The sequence below is a fragment of the Canis lupus genome, chromosome X, assembly GCF_048164855.1.
Source record: "Canis lupus baileyi chromosome X, mCanLup2.hap1, whole genome shotgun sequence".
Classification (NCBI taxonomy): Eukaryota; Metazoa; Chordata; class Mammalia; order Carnivora; family Canidae; genus Canis; species Canis lupus.
In genome coordinates this window covers 117502369-117518938 of record NC_132876.1, presented here as the reverse complement: position 1 = coordinate 117518938, position 16570 = coordinate 117502369, and the positions used below count along the sequence as shown (strand labels likewise).

Below are 16570 nucleotides of genomic sequence, written 5' to 3'. Positions count from 1 at the left end.
ACGCATTACTCGGAGTCACAGGGGCCACAGATAATTCCCAAGAGAAGGGTTTGATCGATATTTTGAGCGAGGACCTCACTTTGAAAATAATTAAATGACTCCAGAACGTGACCGTGGTTTAGGGGACAACAAAATGAAATTGACAATTGGGATACGTGTGTTTTAACGTGAGGTCACAAACTTCCAGTGACGTCACAGCTCCGTACGTTTCTATTTCTACTGAAAGTGCCTGCCTTCCAAGGTATTCGGGCAACGACCAGCACCACGGGCCAGGGAGGGCGTGCAGGAGTTTCATCATGCCACCCAAGAGCGTCACGACGCAGCTTATTGGGAAGAGCCACTTACCATGAACAAGGCTTCATAATTTTCAATCATTTTCTGTACCACAGCGATGATGGCCGTGCTCTCCTCAGCCCGGGCTGAGCTCTGGACGGTGAATTCTTTGTCTGATGATTTCTGCTTGTGCAGCAGGTTGGGTCCAAATATGGTGGCCAAGTTGAGAGAAGTCATTTTGTTCCCGGTGACCTGTAAGAGTGGACAACACAAGGACTGGTGTTATTTTTGCTCTTCAAACTGCTGGGTGGCTCAGTAATCAAGGGACCTTTTTCCTTTACCCTCCCCCCCCGCAAGGGCTCCATCACCTTCTGGCAGAGTCCGTGGGGAGCACCAGCATTTTCCTTTTGCTTCATGTCTCGGATTGACTCTCATAGCTCGGCGGTCATGTCGACAGCATATATTTTTTAAAGATTTTATTTATTTATTGGAAAGAGAGAGAGAGAGACAGGGGGAGAGGGAGGAGTGGATTCCCCGCTGAGCAGGGAGCCCAACTCAGGGCTCGATCCCAGGACCCTGGGGTCATGATCTGAGCTAAAGGCAGACGCTTAACTGACTGCGCCACCCAGGTGCCCCTTGATAGCATATGAAGTACGATTTTACATCTCTAAGTTATTTGTTGTGAAACTGGTACTATATAAAATGTCTACCCTGCCTGCTTTTAAAAAATGCTGATGTCGGGAAGCCCGGGTGGCTCAGTGGTTTAGTGCTGCCTTCGGCCTGGGGTGTGATCCTTGAGTCCCGGGATCGAGTCCCACGTTGGGCTCCCTGCGGGGAGCCTGCTTCTCCCTCTGCTTGTGTCTCTGCCTCTCTCTCTCCCTCTCTCTGTGTCTCTCATGAATAAATAAAATCTTAAAAAAAATTTTATAAAAAGAAATGCCGATGTCCGTCCGTCCGTCCATCCATCCATCCATCCAACCATCCAACCAGCCCGCCAGCCCTCCATCTATATCCCTGCATCCATCAAACCATCATCCCTCTACTAAATCACACACTCAGGACCTACTGTAGGCTACACAGTTTTCACGGATTCTAATTATTTACAAGTTTTCCAACAATGACCACGGTACAGTCCTTATTTCAAAGAGTGCACTTTCCAGAGGGGAAATAAGCCTGTCAATCACAAGGAGCGAGTCCAGAGTATGAAGCCATCAACTCTGGACGCCCCAGGGACACTCCAAAGAGACGGCAACATTTGCACAAAACCATGAAGGAAGAACAGAGTTTGTCAGGCTGAAGAGCAGAGGAGCTGAGACAAGGGACAATTTCACAGTTGGAAGAACACCATATGCAAAGACAGAGACATGTAAAATACACCAAGGCACCCCCTAGTGTGGCAGAGGGTTCTGCAGGAAAAGGAGGCAAGGGCCATTGCCACATGTCCCCAGCGGGCACAACTGTCCCGGGTTAAGAACCACTGGTCTAGGCAAATTTTTCTTTCTCTTGTTGATATTAGTTGAAAATCTAGGAACACGGGGCTAAGTATAGGAACTGTAGCTGCTCAGTGGGGGTCCTAGGCCTGGGAAGATGCGCACAGCCTTTGAGAGGCACCTGGGTGCACAGCACAGAATTCGTGAGGCCTCATCACAGCCACGAGGTACTCCGGGCCCTACCCGTGTCCTGGGGAGCCCTGAGCTGGCAGCTAGTGGGCCCTGCGATCCCAGCGTGGCACAGGGCATGCGCTGTTTTTAGAAGGTGAGCCTGTTTTGGGGTCTCCTGCCAAGTGAAATGCTTTCACGTGGTAAACACTGGGAATTTTCATGGAAGTCCTCTTTATGTATGACTGTTCAATCATTTTGTCTTCGTTTTACTTCATTGATATACAATTGCCGTTTTTTTTTTTTTTCATTTGATTTTTCATTTCTCTTCCTGGAAATTTATGGCTTCCTGGAAATTTTGAGGATCAAATCAAATGTGTGTCATTTTCAAATCCATCCCTTTACAATTCAGGCACTTGGAGTGTTTCCCCTTCCCCTCTTAAACTCATAGCAGGGTTTTCCCTTTTTTTTTTTTTTTTTTTTTTGGTTAACATTCACAAATAGGAGAGTTTTGTTTTCTTCTAAAAGAATGTTTAGCACAAGGACAGTCCAGAACTCTGTTTCCGTTCCCTCCTTCTCCTGTTGCTATTCTGGGAACGCAATCCAATCCGTCTGTAAAATGGCACACAGATTCCAGCTGCAGAGTGTGCTGCTGTGGTTTGTTAACGCTTTTTTGTTTTGTTCTGATTTGTTTTCATTTTACCGTCTTTGAGATCGGAACTTGACTTGTGGAGTCAGACAGCCTCCACCTTGGCTGCTCGTGGTTCAGCATCTAGGTAGCTCTGTGTCTAGGTAACAGCACGTGCACTTGGGGTCAGTTCATTAGTTAATTATTAGCCAGCCAATTAGAGAAACAACTTTAGGGACGCCCTGGTGGCTCAGTAGTTGAGCGTCTGCCTTCAGCCCAGGTCATGATCCCAGGGTCCCGGGATCGAGTCCCACATCGGGCTCCCCGCAGGGAGCCTGCTTCTCCCTCTGCCCATGTCTCTGCCTCTCTCTGCGTGTTTCTCATGAAAAAAATAAAGTTTTTTTAAAAAATTAAAGGAACCACTTTGTCCTCGCTAAAGAAGCATCCTAGATCCTTTCTAAACCTAGTATGAGTCCTTCACATTTATTACAAGTCTAGCACCTACAGGCACCCAACCAGGAACTTTCCACAGGCTATTTTGATTCTTTTGCACTATAAGCTCACGAAGCAGCTGGGCTGTTGTCCTTTTTTACAGACAGGGAAGTGATGCCCAGAGCCTGGAGCCAGGAGGCGGGTGGAGCCGGAAAGCCACCCTGCATCTTCCTCTGGAGCCTGTGCCTCCCACGGGTCAGCCTCCCCGGTGGCCTCTGTCAGTGTGGGGCAATGAGAAGACTAAACTTTAAAGCGGGGCCGGGATCGGGGTGAGGAGAGTGAGGTACTGGGCCTGCTCCAGTTCCGGAGCCGACCACCCATTTCCTGCAGGTATGCACCTCCTCAGAGATCTGTAAGCCAGCTTTCTGTTGGTGGCTTGGAACTTCTTTTCTGCCTCGTAGACCCTTTGAGGAACCGAAGGCCAGCTACGGGCCCTCTCACCAGCCAAGCGCATCTTCACACCACATTTCCCCTGCAATACCACGTCCAAGGGGTCTTGGACAACTGGAAAAACCACTGCCCGAGAGCTTTCAATTATGCTCTTGCAATATTCTCTCGAGAAGAAATGAAATCTTTCTTACATTTGGGAATTTCTCTTTTCCTCAAGGAGCAAAGCAAATAAAATGGAAAGAGACAAAGCAAACCCAGATAGTGCAACACCATGATTTGATTTTCCTAAGAAAAGCACTGATTGTCCCTCCAACAAATTTTCTCATGCCCTTCTTTCCAAAGTCTCTAACATCCTATTAGTCAATGATGCAGTAAGTTGGAAGTGCCAATCTGAAAGCAAATATGATGCTCATTTTCTAGAGGAGGGAGCTCAGTCAGACCTCCCCCACCCAACCTTGTTCTCTTCCCTCTTCCTCTATTTTGTAGACATAGGGTCATGCGGCAAGGCGCTGACACAGCGTGTGTGTGCCTCCAAACTACTTGATGCTCTGGCTCTGTTTCTTCGTGTTCCAAGCCATAACAACTACCCAGCAGGGAGAGAACACATCTGACTCCAACCAGCAGAGAGGGAAGAGAAAAAGTTGAAAACTGCTCTGTTGTTTTTTTTTTTCTTTTAAAGATTTTATTTATTTATTCATGAGAGACACACAGAGAGAGGCAGAGACACAGGCTGAGGGAGAAGCAGGCTCCATGCAGGGGGCCCGATGCGGGACTTGATCTCAAGACCCCGGGATCACACCCTGGGCCGAAGTCAGAGGCTCAACCACTGAGCCACCCAGGTGCCCCAACTGCTCTGTTTCTTGAGTGTGTTTTACAGTTCGAGTTTTGCCTCACTGCAGGGCATCCACCCTCTATTCTCCCTGTGCTCATGCCAAGCCACCAATAAAATATTAAGCAAACAACCTTTCTCTGGCTCTCTCTCTGGCTCCTCTCCTTCTACTCTTAACTTCTACCAGAGGGGTCTTTAGCTAACCCCCATCCCTGCGCACTCCAAACTTCTCTGGCCCATGTTCACCACTTTCTCTCCGAAGCTCTGGAGTGACTCTGCACTGCCTTCCCTAATTCTATATTCGCCCCGTGTCCTCACCTCCTCCACCTCCGAGAGGTCACAGCCTCCCAGGAACAGTAAGGTGACAATTCCCAAACGACACTCACTTGTCTAGAGGAACTAGATATGTGCTCAGGATGGATGTGAGCCAAACACCGAGGCCACTGTTGCCTGGACAGTGACAATGTGAATTGCTGTCTTCCGCATGGCTGTGCACACACAAGCTTCCCAACTCGCTCTCTCCCTGCCTCTAACCGATCTACAGCATGGAGGTAGTGGAATCCTTAGTGGAATCCCTCCACATATTCGGGGCTTAAAGAAAAAAGCACCCACCTCTTACGAAGGCATTCAGCACTCTGTGAACACAGCCTAATTGCCCCCATACCTCATCGCGACCTTCCCACTCCACAGCCTTTACTCCGATCTCAGATGGCTGCGTGGGCTACCCGTCTGCCTGTGACTTCTCACCATTCCACCCAAGCCGCCTCTCCTCCTATTTCCCCTGCTGCCCCAACCTTTACCAGTCCTTCGTTTTGACTCAAGGTTTAGGTCAAGAGTGGCTAGAAACACTCGCAAACTCTTGCTTCCCTGTACAACGCTGCTGTTACCAGGATATTTTCATATTCCTTAGAGTAAACTTGTCTTCTGAGCCACGGTGCAGGGCCAGGTGAAGAATTTTATCCACAAAGTTCAGATAAGGAAAGTCAGGTTTAGGAAGGTTAACAGATTTCTTCAAGAACACATGGTCAGTTCGTTATAAAGTGACCGAGCACTCTCAAACAGGGGGGACTTTGCCCCCCTCCTACCACCCCCCACAGGATACTTGGAAACATCTAGAGATGCTTTTGGTTGTCATAACTGGGGTGCGGTGGGGAGCTGCTACTGGCGTCAAGTGTGTAAAGGCCGGGGATGCTGCTAAAGCATCCCTAATGCACAGGGCAGCCCCTCCAGCAGTTACCTGGTCTCAAATATCGATCATAGGGAGGCTGGGAAACCCTGAACTAGACCCCCCAGTGGAGGGGTTCTCCTAATTCCTGTTCCAGATTTCTGCTCTTAGTAAGCGAGACCAGTTTGGGTTTGAGCCACCGCTACGACTTTACTGGTCACTGGATCGACCCTACCACTATCCATATGACAGTTTTGTGTGAATTAGAAAAAGGAGCCCCTTCCTCAACATATTTTCCTGCCATCTTCTGGGATATTGTCTTACTAACCGTGCAGATCCACAGTGCCTGTGGGGTCCATGGCGCCGCCCCCAGAGTTGTGAAATGCACAAATGCGCAACCTGCGCAACCGTAAGTGGAGCTCCCTGTGGGACACTAGCTCAGTTACTTAACCCCTCTAGTCCTCAGCTTCCACCTCTGAAACATGGGAGCAACGGTATCTGCCTTGTGTAGTGGAGGATTAACTGTCACGCATGCAGCCAGCACGAGGTAGGAGACAGAGAAATGCTAGCTAGTATTCCAGCCTGCCAAGCTGGGTTTGTACCCATCCAAGAGGAGTTTCTTTTTTTTTTGGCACAGGCGATGGAGTCTTGTTCAGCATTTGGACGTGTATCTGAAAACAATTCTAAAAAAGCAAGAGTGACTTCAATTGGACTTTCTGCTTTCCTCAATGCCTCCTTGGTCACCTAAGACCTGACTACTCGCATCGTACTTCAGAAGCATCAGAGAAGCAACTGGCACGCCTTGGAACACAGACAGGGCTCTGCCTCTACCCAATCATTAAGCAGATGATTCTATAGCTTGTGTTCTATCTGTAGCTGATAAAGGATGACACCCAGACGGGTAATATAACCACTTAACAATTATGAGAATTATAGTATATCCCCGGAAGAGCTGTGTCTGCTGAAATCAGGTGTCAGTGCCATATTATGAAGCCTGAAGCCAGCAGAAGTTTCACTAATTATAACTACGATAGAGATACATGATACATGGCTAACTCAGGGAAGTTCCAATCTTATACCAGTAGCGAGGACGATGATAAGAAATGCAGAATTGCCTTTCTGGATCAAAGTGAAAAAATTAAAAAAAATAAATAAATAATAAAAAAATAAAAATTGACCATGATTTTTAGGAAGGAAAATTGATAAATACAGAACTGAATCCACAATAGAATGGAGTTCTACTTAACAAGAATTTAAAAGAAAAGTTTCTGGGGTGAGGTAAGTTTGGAATGCCTCTGGCCTCTTTGTGTTTGACTTGCAATGCTTGTTAGCATAGTAAAGGGTCTGAGATCACCCTGGGAATCCAAGGTCAAGGAGAAATTTGACTGCATGGTACCAAAAAGGGAAACAGATCTCTTGTTAAGGTGAAGATTACATAGGTTGCTTCCTAAATGGTCACCTAAAATTGAGCCAGAGTCTCCCTTGTCCAAGGGTGGAATCAAAAAACATCCTGAAGAATATGTGTGGTGACCTAAGAGAACCAGAGTCTAGGACCTCAAATGGACAGGGAAGGGGGTCACACTAGGGCCTGAATGGGGACCAGATTCAATGGAAACAACCCAGAAGGACTCATGGGACTGTGCACAGAATCTGTCCAGCAGCTGACACCCTGTGGCATCGAGATGCATGGTGAGAGCAGATCAGACCTTCTAGTTCCTTCTCCACCTAATTTGGAAGCAGGACTGACTCTCCGTGGCATTAAGCCAGTCTATTTGAGGAAAAGGGCATAAGGAGAGAAAGGACCTCTCAAAAGGAGGACATTAGACTTCTAGCTACAGGGCAGATGGGAGCTTGAGGAACAAACTGGAAGAATAATGCGGTGACATCACATTTGCACTCCAAATTACGGAAGCGGATCAAATTAATTACAAGGACAGCCTTCCCCCCATCCCCATTACTCCGTTTCTCCATGGCTGTAAACACCTCTGTAGCTCACTGCTCGTCTTCTTCCCACAAATGGAAAGTCAAGGTCTTGCATGAGGCACCATCATGAAAAGGAGAGAACCGTTTAGAAGCATTCTTAGAACACAGGATGTTAATTGCCTACATGCTCTTAGGAACTGTCCCTCCAGAGTAAAGCCTGCACTAGTTCTCATTCTATGTCATCAGCTGGGTAGGGAAAGGGCAGGTGTCATTTCCTCCAAGCAAAACAGCCAATCAGGCTGATGGCCCACCCTTTCACCACCAGAAGCAAGAGGAGTCGTAGCATGTAGGGCCGCAGTGGGGGTGCATCATACCTCTTGCCCATCTTTGCTGACGTTGTCGTTGGCATGCCTGGCCACCATGGAGAGGAATTGCAGGAGACGGTGGAGCGTGTCGCAGTTACAGGGAGGTAGAAGGTAGATGAGGAGCTGCAGGGTGCCCAGCTGTTCCTCAGGCTCCAACACTAAGCAAGGCAAAAGGAGGCATTCTGAGTCAGGTACCACCACTCAGCTTCCAAGAAGGGGCCCCTGGTAACCGCTTTCAGAAGGGATTACTAGCCAGGCGAGTCACATGCCACGCCACCCATCCTCCCATCGGCTTGGCAGTCTAGCACACAGTCCTGCGGAGGACAGAAAGATCAAGAAGACCTGGGGAAATGTAACATCTAGAGTGAGATGATCATCCCGGGTAGAAAGGTGGCTTAGTTCCCCTTACTTTCTTCTCCCTCCCTTCCCTGGCATTACTCATCATTTACTTTGTGGGTCACAGTCCTTCATTGTCGGTAAATATTTACTAACAATGACTGGGAATTGGGGAACATTCGAAAAAGTTGAGTTTATAGCAGATTTGAGGCCCTCTTCTGTTGAGCAATATGCAGGAATCGACGTTTTGTTGGTGATGACCAAAGACACAGCACAGTGACAGCGTCTTTGCTCTCTTTCGTGATCCTGTCTCAAGTGTGGCATCGGAGGAAGAAATATACGGAGACTGCCACAGCCCTGGCCTGTTCCTCCTCCCCCTCGTCCTCCTTCTCTCCTCCGTGGGGTCTGTGTCCACAGCCCTGGAGCAGCCACACTGGAAGTCCTGGCCCCGGCCTCTGCCGTCCTGCTTTCCCTGGAAGGTTGCCTGCCCCCCTTCTCACTCTGGGTTCCTGTCTTTCCCTCCATCCTCGTACCAGAAATGCAAACTCATTTTTAGGCACGGACTGAAAGCAAACTCCTGCCATGACGCCAAAGCATCAATTTATAGCACTCTCTACTGGGCGAGGGTCACTTGAAAGCATCTCGAATTCTTATTTATTTCAACCGTCCTCTTGCTAATTCTCCCCATGGTAAATCTCAGAAAATTCCCCCAAATAGCCCACTCACGAGAAACCAATAAATAAGAGAACAACAACAAAAAAGGTTATTGGGAAAGGGGCGCCTGGGGAGCTCAGCTGGTTGGGCACCTGCCTTCAGCTCAGATCATGACCCCGGGATCCTGGGATCGAGCTTCATGTTGGGCTCTCTGCTGAACGGGGAGCCTGCTTCTCCCTCGCCCTCTGCCTGCCACTTCCCCTATTTATGCTCCCCCTTGTTCGCTCTGTCAAATAGATAAATAAAATCTTTTTTTTTTGAGTTATTGAGAAACACATGCACAAGGTTCGATGAGTGAGTCAGGCATCCCAGTAATCCAGGGAACATTCCCGCTAATGGCTGTATTACGCACAGAGAGTATTGATGAAGGCTGTGTATAGCTCCCTGGTGAGAAGGGGGTCCGGCATGTCCCTCAGGAACTCCTTCAGCAAGGCAGCCACATCATGAACGCTGTGCTCTTCCTCCAGAGACACATCGACCCCACGGTCAAATTCCTCGCGTAACTGGAAAAATAATGGTTTAAGTGCAGTCTTATAACATCACACCTCAATGTGCAGCACCCAGCCAACAAAGTGCCGTGACATGCAGTATCTAGTGTTGAGCTTACACAGGCACCGAAAAGGAGAAGAAAAGGACATGTCACCATGATCTACAGAGCCTATGCAACCCAGCCATGAAAAAAAAAATATATATATATATATATACACACACACTATTAAATAACTATATCTGTAAGTTTCCTGTTAATGATGCAAGCAGAGGGCTTGATAATGACATCCAGAAGGTTGGGAGGAAGAGCTAAGGGGTTAGGTCAGCAGTAAATGTGGGAGGGAGGAATTAATCTATCATACAGCAGTTTTGCATGTCAGCGATCCTACCAGGTTGGAATTTTGACATTTTACAGAAATACTCAGCAAGAAAGCAATTTTTTCCCCCTGCAAATGATGAAATTAAAAACCCTGACAAGGGGACGCCTGGGTGGCTCAGGGGTTGAGCATCTGCCTTTGGCTCAGGGCATGATCCCCACGTCCGGGATTGAGTCCCACATCGGGTTCCTCTCAGGGAGCCTGCTTCTCCCTCTCCCTGTGTCTCTGCCTCTCTCTCTCTGTCTCTCATGAATAAATAAATAAAATCCTTAAAAAAAAAAAAACCCTGACAAGTCATTTGTGACTAAGTCTCAAAAGATGACAATTACTAAATAAAAGCTGTCTGAGATTTGTCAAAATAGTCTTATTAACAATTCCCAAAAGGATTCCCTGCCTTAATCACTACAGGAGGTCATTTATGACAACAGGAAAACAACAGTGAGAGGAAGGGAGTCCTAACTCTACAGCTTATGTCTGCGAGTGACAGCTCAACTTCTCCTACGTATTGTTTTCTGCTGTAGAAATAATTTTGTGAGTTCACGAATCCCCTCTATGCAATAAGTTTCTACAAGAGTTTATTGGTTCAGTCGCTCACTCATCCATTCATTCAGCTTCCTGTCTACCAGGCCAAGGTATAGGCTCTCAAAGTACACCAGGGAATAAGGAGACAACATCCTACCCTCCCCCAGCTCTCAGCCTAATAGAGAGACTGGTGAGCACCTGGTAATCCCACAAATGATTAATTAGCTGTTAATATTGTGACAACTGTCCTGAATAAAAACTGTAGGGTGCTGAGAAGTGATGTTCGAGATAAAATGGTGAGCGAGAGCATACTGCACACTGGAAGTCTAAGTCTCAATAACCACACATTGTATTTTGATTTGATAATCCTTCAATAAATCTCTATGCAAAGGTTTTCACTTCGGTGGATCCAGACATAACTGAGGAATAATTTCTGACACCGGCCACCTCTCCACCTGATGGGAATGACCATTACTGTCCTGAACTGCCCACGGATTCCAGGCAACTCATCATTAGTGTGCAGCGGGCAGCCAGAACCAAAAAGTCTTCACTTGGCACCACTCCCATCATTCGTGATCATTCAAACACGCCACGTTTCTGCCCTGAGCACACACATGAGGAAAGAATGGGCCGTGGAAAGAAGCTTAATCTAAATTGTGTGATCTTGAATTTAACACTGATCTTGAAATTAGACACGGGGCGAAGTGTGCGGTCTTGAATTAAGTCTCGTAATTTCTCTAAGCCTACAAAGAAGTGGGTGAAGGGGCCACTCTCACAGCTGGTGGGTGGAGTCAATAAGATAATGTTTTGAAAATAGTCTGTAGCTCTGCTCAGGCGAGAGGGCCCCAAAATGTTATTATCATGCTATTTTCCTCCTTCGAGCCCCGTTGCGAAATGTTAAATGTTGCTCAGTAGTCTCTTATGTGACTATTGGAAATAAAGAGGTCCCACCAAATAAACAGAAAAAGTAGTCCTTTTGGAAGCCCCTTTTATCTCAACGAAAAAAGAAGTATCAGGAAACATTTATTTCCATTAGTTTCTTTTTTTTTTTTTTCTTTTTTTTTTTTTTTTTATGATAGTCACAGAGAGAGAGAGAGAGAGGCAGAGACACAGGCAGAGGGAGAAGCAGGCTCCATGCACCGGGAGCCCGACGTGGGATTTGATCCCGGGTCTCCAGGATCGCGCCCTGGGCCAAAGGCAGGCGCCAAACCGCTGCGCCACCCAGGGATCCCTCCATTAGTTTCAATAATACAAATAAATATATCTTCAGCTTCATCGGCTAGAAATTATTTTCATTTGGTTTCATTTTTTTGAGTTGCTGAGTTCCTTGCTTCTTTCTGTTGGAACCCAATAGAGGAAGCATAATGTTTTAATTTTCCTTTAGCCAAAGAAAGGGTGGTTTGCCTTTTGTGAAGATGCCCTCGTGAACACAGATGCCTGCCCGGTCACGGTGACAGATTCCCAAAGGTCTAGTATCAAACTTCTGTCTCAAGAATGTTGCACGGCGCTGAAGGAAACCAAGGAGCATGGTCCCCACATGAAAAATGAGTTGGGGGTCAGTGGGTCAGTGGTTCCTCAGAAATATGATAACGATGATTTCTTTTTGAGAAAGCAAAACTATAAACAGAGCATCTTATACGAAGGGAATGTTAATGGCCTCCTTCACATCGCATTTTAGTAAAAACAAGTGCTAGACAATTGTTTTCTACATATTATCCCTTACTGATTAGGCGCTCTCTGAATCTCCTGCTTTTACAGTTGCAATAAGAGGTCTTTACCTGCCAAGGATACATCCAAATGTTTTGCTTTCAAGTGTTTGATCCTAACTCTATCACGACCTCCCTGAGCTTCTGAGTAGCTGCCTTTCACCTCTTGGGACTCAGTTATACTGTATTTGGTGGGAGGATACAGAAGAGCTACTCAGAAATGAATTTGCAGAAGCTTGAACCGTGCATGAGGTCACTGAATTGAAAGTCAAGAGACCATGACCAAGTAGGATTTATCCCCGGGACACAGGCTGGTTCAACACTCGTAAAACAATCAATGTGATTCATCATATCAGCAAGAGAAAAACCAAGAACCATCTGATCCTCTCATTAGATGCAGAGAAAGCATTTGACAAAATACAGCATCCATTCCTGATCAAAACGCTTCAGAGTGTAGGGATAGAGGGAACATGCCTCGACATCTTAAAAGCCATCTACAAAAAGCCCACAGCAGATATTCTCAATGGGGAAGCACTGGGAGCCTTTCCCCTAAGATCAGGAACAAGACAGGGATGTCCACTCTCACCACTGCTATTCAACATAGTACTGGAAGTCCTAACCTCAGCAATCAGACAACAAAAAGACATTAAAGGCATTCAAATTGGCAAAGAAGAAGTCAAACTCTCCCTCTTCGCTGATGACATGATACTCTACATAGAAAACCCAAAAGCCTCCACCCCAAGATTGCTAGAACTCATACAGCAATTTGGTAGCGTGGCAGGATACAAAATCAATGCCCAGAAATCAGTGGCATTTCTATACACTAACAATGAGGCTGAAGAAAGAGAAATTAAGGAGTCAATCCCATTTACAATTGCACCCAAAAGCATAAGACACCTAGGAATAAACCTAACCAAAGAGGTAAAGGATCTATACCCTAAAAACTATAGAACACTTCTGAAAGAAATTGAGGAAGACACAAAGAGATGGAAAAATATTCCATGCTCATGGATTGGCAGAATTAATATTGTGAAAATGTCAATGTTACCCAGGGCAATTTACACATTTAATGCAATCCCTATCAAAATACCATGGACTTTCTTCAGAGAGTTAGAACAAATTATTTTAAGATTTGTGTGGAATCAGAAAAGACCCCGAATAGCCAGGGGAATTTTAAAAAAGAAAACCATATCTGGGGACATCACAATGCCAGATTTCAGGTTGCACTACAAAGCTGTGGTAATCAAGACAGTGTGGTACTGGCACAAAAACAGACACATAGATCAATGGAACATAGAGAACCCAGAAATGGACCCTGAACTTTATGGTCAACTAATATTCGATAAAGGAGGAAAGACTATCCATTGGAAGAAAGACAGTCTCTTCAATAAATGGTGCAGGGAAAATTGGACATCCACATGCAGAAGAATGAAACTAGACCACTCTCTTACACCATACACAAAGATAAACTCAAAATGGATGAAAGAGCTAAATGTGAGACAAGATTCCATCAAAATCCTAGAGGAGAACACAGGCAACACCCTTTTTGAACTCGGCCACAGTAACTTCTTGCAAGATACATCCATGAAGACAAAAGAAACAAAAGCTAAAATGAACTATTGGGACTTCATCAAGATAAGAAGCTTCTGCACAGCAAAGGATACAGTCAACAAAACTCAAAGACAACCTACAGAATGGGAGAAGATATTTGCAAATGACGTATCAGATAAAGGGCTAGTTTCCAAGATCTATAAAGAACTTATTAAACTCAACAGCAAAGAAACAAACAATCCAATCATGAAATGGGCAAAAGACATGAACAGAAATCTCACAGAGGAAGACATAGACATGGCCAACATGCACATGAGAAAATGCTCCGCATCACTTGCCATCAGGGAAATACAAATCAAAACCACAATGAGATCCCACCTCACACCAGTGAGAATGGGGAAAATTAACAAGACAGGAAACCACACATGTTAGAGAGGATGTGGAGAAAGGGGAACCCTCCTGCACTGTTGGTGGGAATGTGAACTGGTGCAGCCACTCTGGAAAACTGTGTGGAGGTTCCTCAAAGAGTTAAAAGTAGACCTGCCCTACGACCCAGCAATTGCACTGCTGGGGATTTACCCCAAAGATACAGATGCAATGAAATGCCGGGACACCTGCACCCCGATGTTTATAGCAGCAATGTCCACAATAGCCAAACTGTGGAAGGAGCCTCGGTGTCCATCGAAAGATGATGGATAAAGAAGCTGTGGTCTATGGATACAATGGAATATTCCTCAGCCATTAGAAACGACAAATACCCACCATTTGCTTGGACGTGGATGGACCTGGAGGGTATTATGCTGAGTGAAGTAAGTCAATTGGAGAAAGACAAACATTGTATGTTCTCATTCATTTGGGGAATATATATAATAGTGAAAGGGAATAAGGGAAGGGAGAAGAAATGTGTGGGAAATATCAGAAAGGGAGACAGAACATGAGAGACTCCTAACTCTGGGAAACGAACTGGGGGTGGTGGTGGGGGAGGAGGGTGGGGGTGGGGGTGAATGGGTGACGGGGCACTGAGGGGGGCACTTGACCGGATGAGCACTGGGTGTTATTCTGTATGTTGGTAAATTGAACACCAATAAAAAATAAATTTATTATAAAAAAAGAAAGTCAAGCGAAATGTGCACGATAGCGTTCACTTTTCACTTACTTGTCTCACTCTCTTTTTTGAGCTTCCAACTCGGAATATCCCCACCGTCTGGAGGCCTGCAAAGAAGCAAAGAAAATCAACAGTCCTGTTTCATGGCTTGAAAGTGGAGGAGATCGCCACAGACGTAGAAAAGAATGTCAGCACCAAGCCGCAACATGCAAAACAGTAACAGTGCAGCAGCGCACGAAAAGCACAAAAAGCACAGCTGCTTTTTTATCTGAAGCTTAGCCCTCTAGGAGCCAGGGCCAAGGCATGGTAAACGTTCCTGATGAAAACCTTTTCATGTGATATTTGTATTTCCACATCTTCTCCATACGAAAAAAGTAATATTTTCTTTATTATTCAAAATAACTAAACGTGCATTTTATCTGAATTCTTAGCTCCTTATCAATGTTAAAAATAGACATATCTTGTTTTTGCTAATTTTAATTAAAACAAGCACTTATTAAAGAAAATCTGTAAGATGCAGAAAATTGTAAAACATAATATACTGTTTAAAATACCTGATGCAGAAATAACCACTCTTAAAATTGATTTCTATCCAGCCTTTTCTCCAGGTGTGTGTGTGTGTGTGTGTGTGTGTGTGTGTGTGTGATTTTTCTTTTTACATAGTTGACCCAGAGTTTTCTTTGATTCAGGTTTGATTGGGGGGGGGGGGCAAGAATGCTTCCTAAGGAGTATTATGTACTTCCTTCCTTCAGGGGGCACAGAATGTCTGAACGGCCCTCCTCTTCCTATGTAAGCCATTAATTACCGCCACTGATGATCATCATCTACATTTATTTTTTCATTGGTGGCTCATTTTCTCTTCACTTGGGATAGTCCGCTATGAGGGCGATGCTGGTTTAGAGTTGCCAATGGACATTTTCTAGCCATGGGAAGAGAGCTGTTCTGAGAGTAAAGCCAGCAAACAAACTCATGGTCTCCTGGCATCATTTGAATCCTGGATCCAGCTGTGCCTGAATCTAGATATAACACTGAGACCTCCAGCATGTAAATAAGATTTTGGGGTGGGTGTGCTTTGCTTAATCTAGTTTTATCTGGGTTCCTCTCTCTTGCCACTGAAATAGTTCAGACTAGTACAACACATAATGAAATCGGAAAGAATTACGACCTTTATGACATTATTTCTTTCCATCGAGAAACAAAGTAAACATCTTAGTTTGTTTAAATCATGGTTTAGATCTCTTGGTAGAACTTCGCAGAATGTTCTTGCTTCTTTTTACAGATACTCTGGGTATATTTTTGATATTAATACGAATGAATTATTTTATTGTTAGAGTATGTAACTGACTATTGCTCTCACCCAGGAAATAGGAGATAGATATCTTTTTTGTATATTTATGTTATGGTCTTGCCACATTATGTATTAAGTATAAGCCCCTTTTGTTTGGTTTTCCAGGGCTTTTCAGCTGGGAAAGATAGCATCTATAATTACAAACCATTTATAAATATAATTATAAATCCATAAATCCCATTTATCAGTTCTGTATCTTATAAATGGTATCCTGAACTTGCAAAATAATTTGAGAGAATCATGGCGGGAGGTTAATTATTCCTGATTTGCATAATCACATACTGGTGCTTTGCCCTTGGGTGGGATTTTGCTCTGCGTCTATTTTCAAAAGACCTCTGTACCTTCCTTGTTACTGCTCTCAGTTTGTCTGCCTCATAAGTGGGGCCAACCCCAACCCTCAGTCTAATCTATTGCTTCTACCTCTCTGGGAGCTTGCAAACAAGACAAGCTATTTAGAATCACTCCAGAATTATACTTTTTCACCTGCAAAAGGAGCATAATGAGCATCCACCTGAAAAGTTATGCAAAGATTCAATTAATTAATGCATACAAAGCACTTAGAGGCATATATGGCATCTATTATGTGGTGAGAAACAGATCCTGACTGAACTGAATGAGTCTCCTTTGCATGACATAGAAAATTTTAATATAATAGCAGGTATTAGCAATTTTAATTTTGGCTGCATTTATTTTCTTATTTGCTGATGGTTTCTGAATAGTTGAATTTTCTACAGAAGTGAAATATCATAAGAGCACTCT

The 16570-nt window shown here is 45.0% G+C and overlaps 1 protein-coding gene across 6 annotated transcripts in view; it reads right to left on the bottom strand.

Moving 5' to 3' along the window:
- Positions 1–16570, bottom strand: part of ARHGAP6 (Rho GTPase activating protein 6) — a 483961-nt gene that overhangs the window by 31461 nt on the left and 435930 nt on the right. For all 6 annotated transcript variants that reach the window (XM_072817848.1, XM_072817850.1, XM_072817851.1 and 3 more), the window contains exons 6-9: positions 14515–14570; positions 9066–9216; positions 7673–7821; positions 346–525 (exon numbers count right to left, since the gene is read on the bottom strand). In XM_072817848.1, the coding sequence (XP_072673949.1) occupies positions 346–525; positions 7673–7821; positions 9066–9216; positions 14515–14570 (536 nt within the window). The remainder of the gene's footprint in view (positions 1–345; positions 526–7672; positions 7822–9065; positions 9217–14514; positions 14571–16570) is intronic.